This window comes from Trichoplusia ni, chromosome 26 (assembly GCF_003590095.1).
Source record: "Trichoplusia ni isolate ovarian cell line Hi5 chromosome 26, tn1, whole genome shotgun sequence".
Taxonomy (NCBI): domain Eukaryota; kingdom Metazoa; phylum Arthropoda; class Insecta; order Lepidoptera; family Noctuidae; genus Trichoplusia; species Trichoplusia ni.
Window position 1 is genome coordinate 2,225,015 of NC_039503.1, and position 16,393 is coordinate 2,241,407.

General features: G+C 35.5%; 2 protein-coding genes across 3 annotated transcripts; one reads left to right on the forward strand and one right to left on the reverse strand.

Annotated features, from left to right (window-relative positions):
• The first annotated feature begins 382 nt into the window (after window positions 1–382).
• On the forward strand, window positions 383–14,276 carry LOC113505628 (zinc finger protein 184-like). Of its 2 annotated transcripts, none has more exons than XM_026888423.1 (14): window positions 383–913; window positions 1,370–1,642; window positions 2,034–2,188; window positions 2,554–2,734; window positions 3,138–3,263; window positions 4,653–4,793; window positions 5,143–5,229; window positions 5,666–5,771; window positions 6,382–6,604; window positions 6,980–7,085; window positions 7,536–7,656; window positions 8,262–8,420; window positions 9,556–9,724; window positions 10,890–14,276. In XM_026888423.1, exons 1-14 carry the CDS (start codon window positions 628–630, stop codon window positions 10,980–10,982), a joined length of 2,226 nt encoding a protein of 741 aa, XP_026744224.1. In that variant the 5' UTR covers window positions 383–627; the 3' UTR covers window positions 10,983–14,276. The 2 variants fall into 2 exon arrangements, with proteins under 2 accessions (XP_026744224.1, XP_026744226.1); XM_026888425.1 differs by having other exon boundaries at window positions 2,034–2,185.
• A 73-nt stretch (window positions 14,277–14,349) lies between these two features.
• LOC113505630 (protein twist) lies at window positions 14,350–16,393 on the reverse strand. The gene has a single exon (XM_026888427.1). It carries the CDS (start codon window positions 15,536–15,538, stop codon window positions 14,492–14,494), a length of 1,047 nt encoding a protein of 348 aa, XP_026744228.1. The 5' UTR covers window positions 15,539–16,393; the 3' UTR covers window positions 14,350–14,491.

Genomic DNA, 16,393 nt, shown 5'->3' on the forward strand with positions numbered 1-16,393 from the left:
CGATTGTCAACGTGCATTTACAGAGATAGCTGACTCTAAACTGAATAAAGTTGCGAAATCTACCTTTTTATCATAACTGCAACAATACTTACTCTGATTTTCTTTCTTTTTTGGATATATATAGAAATTCAGAAGGTTTTCTTACAACTTCGGTTCGGTTAAATTTAACAAAGAAACTCATTATTGTCATAGTAACTTTCATGCGTCAGCCAATGATTAACGACTCCGGTTGGGTCTTGGGTCCAATACTAGTCGAAAAATCATGATAATTACTCGAGAGTTAACTGTTGCACCTCTGAATTAATTAAGAGACTTAGGTTTTATTTCGATTAATTCCACGTTTAGCACTTACCTATCTTCATAAACGACACGTAATACATAATCAGACTTATGTCAGTTTTGACAAAAATGGTGCGTTCTTCGTTCGGTGCATTCTTCATGTTTAACAAATTAGTGTGAAGTTCTTCTGATTTAATATGGTTTTGTGTTGAGAATTTAGATACAAACTGAATGTAGCACATAAATGAGGTTGAATGAATGTGATGTTTACAAAATAAAATCGTCTTTCTCAAGAATGATTGTTGTCTAAGTACTGCAATGGCGTTAAATTGATGTATTTTCAATAAAATGGGAGGTCTTTCCATAAATTGTCCCCTCTGTTGTAATAAAACCTTTACCTGTAGAGAATCACTGCAGGAGCACTTATCAAATGTATTGGATAACTTGTATTGTACTATTTGCAATAGTAAATCAACTTCAATATTAGAGCTCATAAATCATATAGGTCAGAATGACTGCCAGCCAGGACCAAGTCTCCGGCATACTATAATATATGAGGATGAAAACACAGAAGGGAATAATGACCAAAATTCAGCAGATACACAAAGTTCTCAAACCAAAGAATATGAACATGGTAAGATTTTTCATACCAATCCTATTGATATCAATGTTATGTTTGGTAAAGAATCAACAAATAATAGAATCATAGCCTTTGGCTTTTGGCCATACATACTTTCTATGTAATTTTACTATTATAATTATTTGTGTACATTAAAGAATTTATAGATAAATAACAAATATTTTCTCATGACCCAAGGCCTTTATCATAATGACTAATACTAGCTCTAGAGGAAAATGATGATGATGTATGCTTAAACTACAGAGTAAAGTTTGATTGTATGATTTATAGGAGGAGCTAAAAAAACTTTGTAATACTTAAAAGTATTTTGGAAATTATCATATTTCGGAATTATGTTTTTAATATCTCTGATATTAACAGAAAATAAATATTTTAAAAAATCGACTTACCCGTTTCAGGCAACCCTTGCAAAGAATGTTTAAAAAAAAACATTTTAAATATATTTTACAGAAATTGCTACCAGTAATGCCAATACAAGTTTCAATGAAGAACATAGTTACGAAGCTCATGTTGATCCGAATGACAGCAACAAGATGTATGTGGAGTTTATCAGTAAACAGTTGACAAAACCTTGCTTGCAAACAAGGGAGCTAAAACTCGTGAAGGAGAATGGAGAGAGTCGGTACATGATAATTACACAGGATGATGGGGAGGTGAATGCTGAAAGCACTATTGTGACAAAACAAAATATAGATGGTACTATATCTTTGACAACTGTGAAAGGTAAATAATGTTGTTATTTGAAAATAAGAAGTATGTCATTTGATGTTGCTAAGGAACATACCAAAAACTTTGGTACCAAAATACTGACAGATTACCAGATTAAATATATTGGAAATAGTAATAAAAACATAAATAAGTACAATATTTCTAAACAAAATCAAAAATAAAATAAAATATAGTCTAGTTTCAGTTTACACAAATTGATTTGTTCATTTTTTTTTGTGCATGTAATAGTTCCTTTGATGAAGTAGCTTATTATTTTTATACATTTATGGATAAACAGTAAAAATCTAATAATATATTTTAAATTCAACCCAAGTAAACTGTAAAAACATTTAAAATAGATTATAGCACTTAACTGTTTTAAAATAAGGTTTATTTTGCATTGCAGATATGAATATAGTAACAGATGCAGTGATAGCAGAGGGTGCCCAACAAGAAGAGACCATTGAAGCCTACAGCTGTAACACCTGCAAAGTATCCTTCTCATCAGTTATAGAGCATATACAGAACTACCACACGGATCAAGAAGTTGTAGTCGAGGTATTACGTATTGCATACTTGATACTTGATGATACGAAACTTTATCAACCATTGCAAAAAAACATTGTGAAAAGATTCACGGTTCAAAAAAGAGGATGTTCCGCATTTCATTCTGAAGTCGTCAGACTAGATGAACCGATTTTGTTGTTTATTTTTAATTTTACGTGAGATACGTATGTCTCACAAAAATTTCATCAAGTTTGGCTCAATAGTTTTTTATTTGATATGTTTTTGTTGTTAAAATAATATTATTTTCTGAGAGTCGTTTTTTAGTTTAAATATTTTATATTCAATAAATAGATACATATTATACAACTAGTCAATATCTCATTTTATGTCAGTAACTAATTGTAAATATAATTTTACAGGAGCCTCTAGATGATGGAGGCACGGGTACAATACAGTATCGCACTGTGGAGAGTGAGGATACTCAGGTCACGACGGACAAGCAAGCGCCGCGCCGCGTCATCACTGACACGGGCGATATTGTTGAGGAACAACTGGTATTCAAAGCAGAGGAGATATCACAGAAAGATACTATTCCTTTAGGTAACATGCTTTTATTTACCTTCTTTTTATATTTAATGTCCTAGCTGTTGTGGCCGGACGGATTAGTAAAGAAAACGTAGCTGATTACCATTGTGAACGACGTGTCGCGGGTTCGATCCCCGCAGAGGACAATTTTTGTTATACATAAAACTTGTTCTAGGTCTATCTTCTCTGAATATGAATTAAATGTTAGTAATAGTAGAGCCACATGATACAAGGATTAAATTCGTTAATACTTGAATCGTCCTAAAAGATCAGCAGATCCATGTTTCTTCTTTCTCATGAGAAAGAAACACACGCTTTGTTTTTTTTGGTCTTAAATTAGAGTATTTCGAAGTCGCAATATATTGCATGTCCCAAAATAAAGCTATTAATATTGACATAAATTGTATTGTTGATTCAGAAGTTATTCAAAAGCGTCCACGGAAAGTTGTCACGGAAGATAAAACATCGCGGGCTGGCTTAGCAGTGAAACAAATAGATAAACTGTGTAGTTCCTCCGCTAAGGATAAAGCTAAAGCTGCTGCCGGTGAGTATTTTTTATTTTTAAAACAATGCCTGCTTCCCATTGTATAAATGAAATCATTTATTCTGAAAGTAAGATATATCGTCTTTTGCATGCATGTCTGAGAATGATGTAATCGACATTAACAGACTGACATGGCGGTAACAGACTGTGAAAGAATTAGATTCTGAATTCAATCTTTATTAAATATGAGCCCTCTCAACATAACGTTGAGAGAACTTACCGCAAGAATATGAAAATTAAAGTGTAAAAAAGGAAATTAAATACAAAATCAGAAATAATCACGTAAGAATTCTAATGACACATCAGGAACAAAAATGATTGACGACCTTAATAAAATCGACCTTAACGCCTATAAAAAACGATACTTGTAGACCGAATATGTTTTATAGCTTAACTAGCTATATCTATAATTCTATATCATATTAATAAGAGGCAGTAAATCTTCAATTGCCGTTGAAAAATGCGATTCGCCAGGTGCTCTGGCATTTAGATGTATGCCGAGCTATTATTATTGAAACAGTCTGTTAGATCCGCCTTTTAGAAGTAATGTTACAAGTAACACCTGAGTTATTTATTGGTGTAGGTCGACAAATCTCTTGTTATTCGAATAGGGTTGTCACTCGTCAGGGTCACATTTAATAATAACTGTCAATTTTAGGTGAGGTTTGAATTGTTCAACACATGTCTCGTGACAATAAAATTTGCATTGCTTGCAGTCCTATATGCTTCTTTTATGTATGACGAATTTCCATAAATATAATACATATTCTTGTGGCAACCCTAGGTAGTCTAGTTCAGAAAATAGACGATTCTATTTCGTTTTGTCTTTCAGCTACTAAGTTTTAAATCATTAAAATAGGTCGATGGACCAGGCAACACCAGTCGTTGTTTAAAATAATTCGATAATATAATGCTATGATAACGATATATTATTATGATGCATTTGGCCTGTTATAATAAATGTATAAAGGTTTTATTGGAGACATTGCAAATGTTTCTTCCATTATCAAAATACGCTTTTTTTCCCATTATCATCTTTCTACTCATGTGTGTATGTAAACGGCTGGACCGATTTAAATATTTTTTGTATGCATTTTATAGGTGCTTTGGATGGTTTAATTAAATAGACAAATCAGCCCAGTATCAAGTTTATAACACACAACTATTTATTAAAATATCTACAATTATAACTACTGAGACTCAATCACATGTTTGACTTGAGACTGCTAGTTTGTTTCGACCGTTTTTCTCAGGGTAGTCAGATAGGAAATGTCGACTCCAATGTTCTCAAAAAAGACACGTAAAAGTATGAAATATCATTTTTGGAGAATAAATGGTTTCATTTCATTGTTTATTTTTATCATATTAAAATAAAATAATGTTCGGCAGAAAAACCGGGTCACTATCATAAGGTTACAGTCAAAGAGGTGCAAACGGACTGCGGCTTCGCGATCAAGATGTACCACTGCTTGTCTTGTGAAGTCTGCGTCCCCAATCTCGAAGAGTTCAAAAGCCATCCGTGTAAAACATGTAAGTAATTCATTATAGTAATTTGTGCAGTAGTTGTATTACATTTATGTTTCTGTAAGTTTGTTTATATTATGAATTAAAATGTTACTGTATGGGAATATGGAAAGAAACTTTGGGCAAAGAAGTGGACAGGCCAGTGGGGCCAGTCTTGATATAGGCCTTTTTTCTCTAGCCCACTGTGTCCCACTGCTGGGCAAAGGCCTCCCACTAACCAGCTCGCGCTTTAAAAGAACTTAAATATTTGAAATGTCCAACACTTCGAAACATACCATACTTACTCATAGCATTCTGTATACATATCTAGTGAACCTGAACAAACTATGTAATATATTTTTACTTTGTTTTTTAGTGAAATACTCGTGCCCGCATTGTCCTGTGGCTTATGATAACTCGAAATCTCTAAGCGCTCACATGAAAGTACACAAAGTTAAAGCAGGTATGTACCAACAGAATTTAGTCTTCATCTAAACTTCATCGGTCGTATTTCAGAAATATACTTTACAACTAGTTTAAACAACGACCAACAGATCAAGTTGCACAGACAGAGTTTAAATGAAAATCTAAGCAGCCAAATTAAATAAATTTTATGGGACCAAATGACAGCTAATACAAGTTTAAGAAAAAAATCCTGGCCATCCCGTCCGAAGCTATGACGAAACCAACATAAAAAACTACAGACGAATTGAGAACCATCTCTTTTTCAAGTCGATTGAAAAATGTTCTTATTACAAAAAAGAGCACTTTCCACATTTTTTGTTCAGCCATAGTAATTAGTTCGATGTAACATCCCGATTCTCTAAACATGAAAACTAGTTCAAACTTTCCCTTTACTTCTTGCAACCTTATTATTACCCATTTTTTTCTTTTAAAAGACAGTGTCGTCGATGACCCCATACCGTACGAGTGTGAGATATGCTGTACAGTGTTCCCAACAAACAAGTCATTGAAGCTACACAAACGGATGCACGATCCAATTAAGTGAGTATTGCGATATGCTTGTGAGTTTTTTTCAGTAGGATGTTATGAAAAGTGGAACAGCTTATAATATAAAAATATGAAATTGGTTCGAGACACTGTTATCTTTTTAGTCACTTTTATTTTCGATAAGTTGATTCTTGAGTATGTTCTTGATATATACCGTTATTAGTGGGTAGAAAATAGTTACAAGGCCAACCTTCTGATTTACTACGATCTTTAAAAGCAATACTGTAAAAGACGATGCTACGCGCTTTATATTGCGCTCTCTCGCTTCCACAATGGCACTGATGCATAGTACGTTGAAGCAGACGAAGCTTCGCTCATTTTTTATTTTTGACTGGCCTGTTGGTCTTGTGGTTAGTGGGCCTGTCTTCTATACTTGGGGTCGTACGTTCGATTCCCACCATTGTTCAGACAAATGCTTGTGTGATGAGCACGATCATTTTTTCTGGGTTTGTATTAAGAGATACAATTAGTATAAGTATGTTTGTCAGTTGTCTAGTACTCATAATACAAGCTTAGCCTAATGTGAAAGTTTTAGATTATTTTATTGTTCTGACTATTAAATTCCAAAATACAAGTGTAATTGTTGTTCACGTGTTTCCTTTAGATCTCGTCCCATAGAAGCTCCAGTAGAAAACTCAGACGGTTCAGAAGTGAACGAGGATAAATATCACTGTCTGGTCTGTGACAAGATGATACCGGAGTACTACAGGACGATACACCAGAACTCACACAAGACCTCCAATATAATGAACTGCGGTATCTGTAACAAGAAGTTCAACTCAATGGAGTATCTTGAAATGCATATGAATGTACATAATATGGATAAGGTATGTTGGTTAAGCTAGTTACGTGATATACCATTTTTTTTATAAACGACTCCCGCATTATGGTGTCGCGGTTTCATAAACATTCAAATGTATATATATGACGAGTTCTGTTAAGTTGACATGACTTTATTTATGACTGCCACTTTAGCTGTGCTGAAATAATCACAAATATATGATTTTCTTGTAATTTAAATCTAGATCTTAAACCCAATAAAATAAGATGTTTATTCAATAGACTTTTGGCGTTAGTAATTTTTAGGCTGAAATATTCTCGAGTGACCCTTTCAACAGATTATTGGCATTCATTGGTTTCCCTATCTTTAATTAACCATTTGTACTATAGGCGACACAAATCAATCTAAATTATATTTGTAGGTTCCAATAAGTCAACAAGATGAAAGTCTTCCATACACCTGTTTATATTGCAACCGGAGGTTCGCCAGGCCGCACGAAAAAGTCAAACACGAAAGGATTCATACAGGTTTGTGCCAAATTCTTGTACAAATATGATATTTATCAACAACTGTCGCATACCGACTGACGACACAAAATTTGTTTATGTTTACTAAACTTAAAACTGAAGCAATTCTAAAAAAACATGTTCTTCCATGTTTTTTTTGCAAAAAGTCGTGAATTATTATTATACTTCAAATTAAATTATGCAAATGTACTCCAAATAAGAGAGGAGACTGTTAATATAGGCTAGTGATCCCGACGCTATACCGGAGGTCGTGAGTTCGATTCCCACCCAGGACAAAAATTCGTGTCATGAGCACAATCGTGATTTGTGTCTCGGTGTAATTTATCTACAAATGTATAAATATATTATGTTTATCAGTAATCTAGTACTAAACAAAAGCTTTGCTTAGTTTGAGACTAGATGGCGTTGTTTAAAAGTTGTTGAATATTATTCTCCTGTATGTTCTTATAGGAGAGAAGCCCCACTCGTGTGAGATCTGCGGCAAGTCGTTCCGCGTGTCGTACTGCCTCACGCTGCACATGCGCACCCACACGGGCGCGCGGCCCTACGCCTGTCCGCACTGCGGGAAGAGGTATGTACTCATAGCACGCGTAATTGTGAATGGGAAGATAATGTTTATTTATGGGAGATACAACGATGAATTGTGTGAATCAGGAGCAGAGAAATGAATTAAAACATAACTACGAATTAGTTGTGTGGATAGAAGAATAAAATAAGAATATTGGACAAAAGAAGCTAATAAGCCCGGTTTCTTAGGTCTAAGGTCGCCTGCACAGATGTAAAAGATCATATAAGAATCTGTTTCTAAGAAAACAATCCAATACGTATGAATATCACGTATAAGATTGAAAATAGACAACAGAATAATGCATTACTTATGTGTATAACGATCCCATAAGATTTACTGCAAAAGTACTTACAAAATTTTTTTAGTAACAATATTCTTTCATTAATAACATAAGTTTACTATCAAAAATAAGTGTACCGTGTATAAAATTGAGTATCATGTTACATCTCTATCTTCCCACACAACTTACTACTACCAACCAAAAAATAAGTCTATCCGCCCGTCAATGAAGACTACTTTACTTTACTAAGACTTTTTTATTTGAGACACACGCACAAATGAGCGTACATATTAAAAGTTTTAATATATGATTCCCTTTCCTTATATAGGTTCAAAGCTCACAGCGTATACAACCACCATTTACTGACGCACTCCGAGGTCCGCGCCTACAAATGCCCGTACTGCCCGAAAGCCTTCAAGACGTCCGTGCAACTGGCTGGACATAAGAATTCTCACACTAAACCCTTCTCCTGCCAACATTGTAATCGGTGAGTAGAGTTCAATTTCGTAGAGTGAGTAACCAATAACCAAAGGGTACCGTGTTGCCCAGGTAACTGGGTGAGGAGTCAGATAGTCAGTCGCGCCTTGTAAAACACTGGTACTTAGCTGAATCCGGTTAGACTGGCAGCCGACCCCAACAAAGTTGGTAAAAGGCTAGGCCGATGATGACGGTAAGGGTAAGTCGAGTTCAGTTCATTTTCAAAAAAGGTATAGGTATGACGACTGGGTATAAAAAGAAAAAATCTATTAGACACTCATCATTTTTCTTTTCCCGAAAAACTGAAATAGCCAAAAATAAACTGTTTTGAAGTCTAGGGGAGGGTTTTTGACGTAGCGATTCCGGAAAATTTATATCCAATCGTGACGTCACGCGTAAGTTTCATTCACTGTAGTTTGATGAATTTATGTTTGCCGGACAAATTAAAAATACGTATTATAAAGTACGTACATTGTTACACATTAAACTACAAGATGGATACTGAAAAAAGAAAATGTCGTCATCCCTTTTGTGTAGAAAATGAATAACCCAGGCATTCCTTAGTGTAGTAAGTTAATGAAATACTCTGAAAATACCAGTGTAAATCAAATACGATGGTAAACTGGTGACCGTTATGGTCATGTATCTATCTGCTAAAGTTTTTAATTAATTTCATCGTGAAGTATCATATTTCAGCCTGTTTTTTTTCATACTTACTTCGTTATTTTGACGGCGCCCGCATTGTAACCGCTGTCTTATTTTTTTTTCTTATTTTAAACTATCCGTGAAACACATTTCCTGTCTCACAATTTTTCCATTCCTAACGTTTTACCCAGTTATAAGTCTACGGTATCTAAAAATGTACGAATTAAATAACTATGCATTTGTTTTTCACATTTTACGAAAGAACCACTATTCCTGCTTACAATGGCCGATGAATGAATGGATAGAAATTAAATGGAGATTAAATTGGCACTATTTGTATTATTCCCAACAAAATTCAGTATGGGGCGGAACACTCCGGCCAATTATTGTGTTGAAAAGATGCATAAGAGGACAGGAATAATTATCCTCTTTTGACTACTCACACACTTATAATAACTATTAATTAATACACTTATAATTAATATTTTCTCCACTTGCAGTCCTTTCGCGTCTCTCTACGCGGTCCGCGTCCACACGGAGACTCACGCGCGCCAGAACAACTTGAAGTTCTCGTGTCAGCTGTGCGGCGCCAGCTACGCGCGGGCCTTCGCACTCAAGGACCACATCAAACAAGTACACAAGCAAGAGGAACAGTCGCCGCCGAGAGTGGTAAGAATACAATATGCATAAAAATAGATAATATTCGTATTTTTTGGTCAATTTAGCTTTAGTCAGCAGAAAAGTGTAGGTCAATGGTAAGAGTAGCGTGGTCTTTGCCTTGCAGTGATGATATACAAAACACTTGAAAGAAATCCTGTACAACCTACATATTCGTATGATTTTTTTTATGAAAGTAATTTCGATGGAATTGTTTGTATCTTAGTGAGTTTGTCTATGTTACTAACGGCCTTTTTCAATAACCTATCTAAGATAACCGAAAGATTGCTATCCCTGATTATCAGTAGGAACTTAACTACCTTGAATCTGCGTTTCACGATCAAGGAATAGTGCTCTCTATCTCTATCCAAGGATATATTACTTTTCCCCCTCACACAGCTAAGCTAATTTATTGTAATTAACGAAAACATATTCCTAATAAAACGGATTCTGCAATCACGAGCTCGCTGACGCACAACGAACTAAATATATTTATTTTGTTATTATGCAAAAACAAAAATATGTCGTTTGTTCAGTTCTAAATATAGTGTTCCTGCTTTGAAAGGCTAAAGTTTCCTCCGCTTTGTACTTTCTACTACATAAAGCTTTCATACGAACGGACATAACACGAGACCTGTCTTCAAACCGCGACTCACTTTGTTTAGATGTACGCCGACGGGATTTTACTACCGGAAGGTAAAGTATGTTATTTGCTACTGGCAATTTTCGCGATTCATGTATTTCAAGTTTAAAGAAAAAACGAACTTAAAAGCAAATACAGATTTTTTACCTATCATAAAATCGATTATACGACCTAAACTTAGGTTCTAGATATGTATTAGATCACTCACAGATATTACCAGTACTTGTTATAACATTACCTTGCGGTTCTACATAGATTGATTTGCACGATTAGCACGATTGGTTACCAATGTGTACCAAAGTTATATGTAATTACTTAATTATTCTAAGACATCACGAATAAAAAGGTGAAGAAAAACTTCGAGACGCATCCTGGATTCCAAATAAGAATCTGTAATTGCTAACTCGCAGTGAGCTACCGTGGTGACCAATGCTCAAACCTCCCTTATACGGGAAGAGGCATGTCCCCAGTTAGACGTACAAAGACTGGTATTATATAACAGACATACATTTTAGACATGAAACCTTCTTACAGATGGCTACAGATGAAGACTGGAATCCTGACACCGACACGGAAGGAATACAAGAGCTTAACAAAGATTTGACGCAAGAGGTGAGCATTTTTTAGACAGAGACGTTAGCTCCTCGACGATCCCATAGTTTCTAGAAGCTCGAAGCTTACTATTGTAATCGGTTGACCAAAAAACTTACAACCAATGACAGCGCTTTAAATGTGAATTAGCGGATGGTCAATGGCGGGTCCAGGTAAGGGGCGGTTCAGGCCCCTCCCACCTTACCCAAAAGCCACTGAAATGTAGTAAAAAAAAATATTGTGCAATCACCTTAGGTAACGACTGACATAAATAATCCTTTGCAAGATTTAAATTTTAACTTAAAACAACGATTGGATTAACAACACTGCCAGCGGTTAGCAACATTTTTGTGTTGGTAAGCCTTTTAGAAACCGAGTGTTATATATTAATTTGTCATAAACATTTGTAAGTCTTTAGCCCGATATTACTTGTAAGTTATCATATAAGCAATGTAATAAATGTCTGTATGTATGTGGTAAAAATGTTTGTGAAATCTCAGCTAATGAATGTCTTGTAAAAAAATAATATGCTTTCGTAGAACTTCTTTGAAAATTCTATTAATTTTAAATCTTGCTGATTTTAATCATTTCCCAAATACAATAATTAATACTGGTAAATTTGAGCTAGACCCAAGGTTGTCGCGGATTAGCTTGTGGTACTAATATTATCATAATCTCATTAGCGACTTATGCATTACTAAAGAAGTCTGGGAGATTTTCTTTTATTTCAATTGAATAGTCGTCCTTGATTACAGATATCTGACCTGGGGACGAATGAAAGTGAGCTCATTGTTCCTTAATACTTTAGGACTTACATTATAGTACACTATTAAAGTAGGTAATTAACGAAACAGTTGAATAAATAGTTTGAAATAGATTTAGGGTGAGGAGATGTGAGGTTTTCATACCAATTCATACCAATAATAAACCTAACGATCAACGATTTGATAATATTTTGGACAGTTTACTTTTTGGTGACATCTGACATTCGGTCGAGGCCGTGAGCGAAGCCCTTCATATCTTTTCTTCGCAGCAGTTGTGCTGATTACAAAACTAGATTACTTTTGAAAATACTTTTGACTTTTAGGCAGATTAATTACTATTGCGGAAGTGAGGTCGTTCTAGGATAAATTAGATCATGTCAGCAACTGAATTTCCGTCAATTAATCTCATCCAATGTAAATCGCAAAGTAAAATGAAAATAAATGAACACATTATGATTTTGTTGATGATCGAATGATTTCAATCAAAAACTACTTATAATTTGCTCAATAGAGTTCAAAATTCCGTGACAAGTTTTCAATCTCCTTTCATTCATTTCACTAGATATAAAGTTCCATATACAAGTGCAGTAATAATATTTCTATGATAGTAAGTTTATGACAGAACCACAATAACACCTCAGGTGCTCTTAAGTATATTATGCAATATCAAATTAGTGAGACATATACCCTTATATTGAAATTAAACAATAAATTTAAGGTCACACTTTGGTAATTAACTATGTAATTACAGAATAAGATACATAGAATAATCATGTCCGTAAAATAGTGATGAATATGAAATGAATTTGTTAGTCACTCCAATTTGAATGGTTATAAAGGGGTTTTAGTGCAATCGTGGTATAAAAATTGTATATCACTTGTTAGGTACAATTATAGCATAAAAAAATTAATTCAGAATTAATAAAACAGATGATCCTTATTCGAAAATTCAAATCATTTGTTAAGGTTTTAATTTCCTTGTACATATTCAGTAAATTAATATCGTTCAGAATGAGCTTCCGGTTATCCTCCCAATTCCGCTATTTGAATTTTGCAACACAATAAGTAGACATAGAGTAGCTACGGGGCGAAACACTGTCAAATTTAATCAAATTTCCATTAATTCATCTGCCATTGTAAATAGCGGAATTGGGGCCCTTATCGAGCGATAGAGCTGGAGACCATAGACAATTGGCTGGGGAGTCTTCAAGCCTCATCAATTCGGCGAATCATGCAACGCCTGCGCTACTGTTTACTGTGATCGGAATGGTTTTTGAGAGCATATACAAACTAGATATGTACATTTGAGAGCGTCTGTTTGTCTGTTATTGACTACTACTTAATAAGCAGACAACCAGTTAATTTAGGCTCATTTGAAGCTCATCCGATAAAAGTCTGGACTCTGCAAGGGCTCTTAGTGTGTAAACTACGGAATAGTTATTGTACGGTCAGCAAAGGAATGATTATATTTGACTAAACTTATCTCATATGCATGTTCTTGCTGACTGTAAGTTTAATAATACGGGGTTTATTATTATGGGAATTATAATATTTTTAAATTATTAGATAAAAATCCCGTATTCCCGTCGGGAAAGTCATCGACGTTGGTTGCAACGCATAATATAATTAAAACCCGGACCCACATTATTTAAGAATGCAATCCATTTACCTTTTTAAAGCCGTTTTAGACGGTGCGAGGAGTAGCATGCAAGTTGCTTTACATTGCCGTCAATGATCAATGACTTTTGTTGCTATCGGAGTATCATCCAGCAATGTATAACAACTTGTACATTTCTCGCATCGTCTAAATAAGCCTTTAATTATAGACGTATTGTATTTAGAAATTGTAAATACAAGGCGGGGGGCAGGGGGTTGTTTTAAATTGTTACTTTAAGGTACTGTTTTTGTTCTTGAACTGTTATGTACATTTTATGCTAAACGTCAGGAATTAATCGTTGTAAGAACCTAATTGCCTATATAACGAATGCTACTGAAATAAACCTGTAAAGGTTTACTTATAGAGTTAAAACATATTTGTAGATCTATCCCAATTACTGTAACATTGAGATATAAATTTTTAGATAATAATTATCTACTTAAATTACCAGCTACTTCCCATACCTAGGTTTTAATAGGAGTGTAAATATTTAGTAATAAGGATGTGTTTATATTATAAATATGTAATATCTATTGACAATATGTATGAGTTGTGATGTCCAGAGAATAACGCACACTGTAGTTAACAGAATTGTTTGTCTATTCACTTGAATTTAATATTTATCATGTAAATGTCAATGAAAAATTTGCAACTACGATTATTTTCTTAATTTGTTTTTATAGAAAATCAGAGTAATGTTTATCAGTGTTTGTTCTAGTCCATAAAATGTCATGAAGGACTCAAAATAAAAATGCTACATAATTTTTTAATATAATCAGTTTATTGGAAATATATTCATCAATAAAAATGTTTTTTACATTGATAGAATGGCACATTGTTATGAAATTTTTGGTATACAGCTGTATGTTTTGTTGCCACATTTTAATCGAAATAAATCATTAATACTAACATTGTCTTTGCTTTACACGTATACATTATCTACAATTTAATTTCTCTTAAACCCTAATTGCTACTTAATTACTATCACATCGATCATTAATTTCTTTATTTATAATCTTATTATTTGTCATTTACACCTCACTTATCACTGTTATCAATTATAATGGAATATTGTAAGCGTCTTTTAAGTTTCCCTAGTCCATGACGTCACAGTGCATGTTTCGTCACGTCTGCCCGTTCGTCCACTCACCTTCCATCCTCCAGACAGAGAACGCGTAACTGAGCTTGTCCTGCGCGAGGTACTTGCCGTGCTCACTGCCCGCGTCACTATTCGTGTCGCTATTACCCGCTGAGTCACTGTTTGACAGTATCTGGTACAAAAATTCTATGTACTGCGTCGCCAGTTGCAAAGTTTGTATCTTTGATAACTTATCACTCGGCAAGGAGGGTATTATTTGTCGCAGGCTGGCGAATGCTTCGTTCAGGCTCTGCGTCCGCTGTCGTTCCCTCACGTTGGCCATTACTCGCTGTATCTGCATCTCTTCAAACGACTGAGTTTTCTTTCGTGAGGCTTTCGACCTCTTCGATCTCGATCTCCTTTGTTCTTCTGTCTCGTCTCTCCTGTCATCGTTTCCTCTATATACAGCTTCGCCCATCTTCGGCATTTCCGCCGTATCGTAAAAGCTTCTCGCTCTATCTTGTGAATTGGAATCGTCGAATAGTAAACAGTAGTTTCTGGGAATTTGTCTCTGTCGTTGATCTATAAATTGCTGATCGAAGGTTGGGTAAGCTGCTTGCTGGTAATCGCGGTCCTCGCCATCAAAGACGACGTTGGAAGGCCAAGGATGTTGTTGCGAAGGTCGCTCGGAGCCGTTGCTCAGGTCCATGAGGTGTGTGGGCGAGGAGGGCGCGAAGCCCTGTGCCTCAGAGTGTCGCTCGACTTCTACCGGCACGTACCCGTAGTATTGCTCCTCATCCTCCGGGTACTCGAGATCCTCCTCGCGCTTTATTGGCACTGTTCTATTTTCACAACTTTCGTAATTCATCGTTTTACGGTTAACTAAGCGTAACGCGCACCGTGAAGCAACATGTGCGTATGGTAAGCGCAGCCGCACTGCAACTACTGAGTCCTGCGCCGGCGTCGGCCCGCCCCTACCCGTCCCTTCATTGACAAGATACAAAAAAATAACCATCTCCACCGGCGCGCACCTCCCAGCGCGCCGCCTCCTGCCCGCGCCGCCGCCGCGAGAGCGAGACGGCGATATGAACATGATGATCGCCTTCTGTTTATCTTGTCCATCATCTCCGTACCATATTTACTGCATACCTACGTAGGTATAGATATGTATGGTATTCAGTCGCCATAACCGATCGCATCGGTGATCGCGCATCCTGTGCGGGATGCTCGCTTCAGTCGGCTTCAGTGTCGTACTGATGGTGACTTATTCAAAAACTACGATCCTATATTTAAAAAATATTATGATAATGACGTATTTATAAGAGGACTGCCAATAAACCCTAAATATATTTTATTTGGTCATTTAGATATAACATCTTACTTTTATGTCCTTAAAACACCAAATACAAAATATCTTAGAATAGAGCTCTGGTTTCAGAACGTCTCGGTAATTATGCCACCTATAACTTGATATATGGCGCCACCCTTCCTTGTAATATTTTTTGTGACGCGTCGTTCGGTCGCTACTAAAAATATCCATGATGCAATCCTCCCAGGATCGGTCCCACGGCCCGCCAGGCGATGCCTTTGACTATATCATAAATATTTAATTTATTTATCTCGCCAGCTCATAGGTATGATGAAGGAGCCTGCGCAGTGTTGCGTATGACAGACGTTCGGTAATGGTCTTTATCAAACACGGCTAGAATATGTTTGGTAAAAATTATGGGCTTATGGTTAGTTTTTTCATTTTTGTTATGTTTGGACAACTGTCCACTAAAAGAGCCGACATAACTGCTTTATTTCACGTATCACAAAATAATTATTCCAAGAATTCACGTATGATATGATTTCTACTTTAATTTTCTGATTTATTACTTCGTTTTACTGCTTTGAGATTCTAGGATAAAAATTCTTAAAACTTATCTAATCTAATCTAAATCCAATC

Bases quoted from the DNA above. Each gene is read 5' to 3' on its own strand.
- LOC113505630 (XM_026888427.1), bottom strand. From the start codon at position 15,538: ATGTTCATATCGCCGTCTCGCTCTCGCGGCGGCGGCGCGGGCAGGAGG.
- LOC113505628 (XM_026888423.1), top strand. From the start codon at position 628: ATGGGAGGTCTTTCCATAAATTGTCCCCTCTGTTGTAATAAAACCTTT. The intron at 2,189-2,553 runs TTACGTATTGCA...ATAATTTTACAG, and splicing joins AAGAAGTTGTAGTCGAGGTA to GAGCCTCTAGATGATGGAGG. The intron at 6,605-6,979 runs GTATGTTGGTTA...TTATATTTGTAG, and splicing joins ATGTACATAATATGGATAAG to GTTCCAATAAGTCAACAAGA.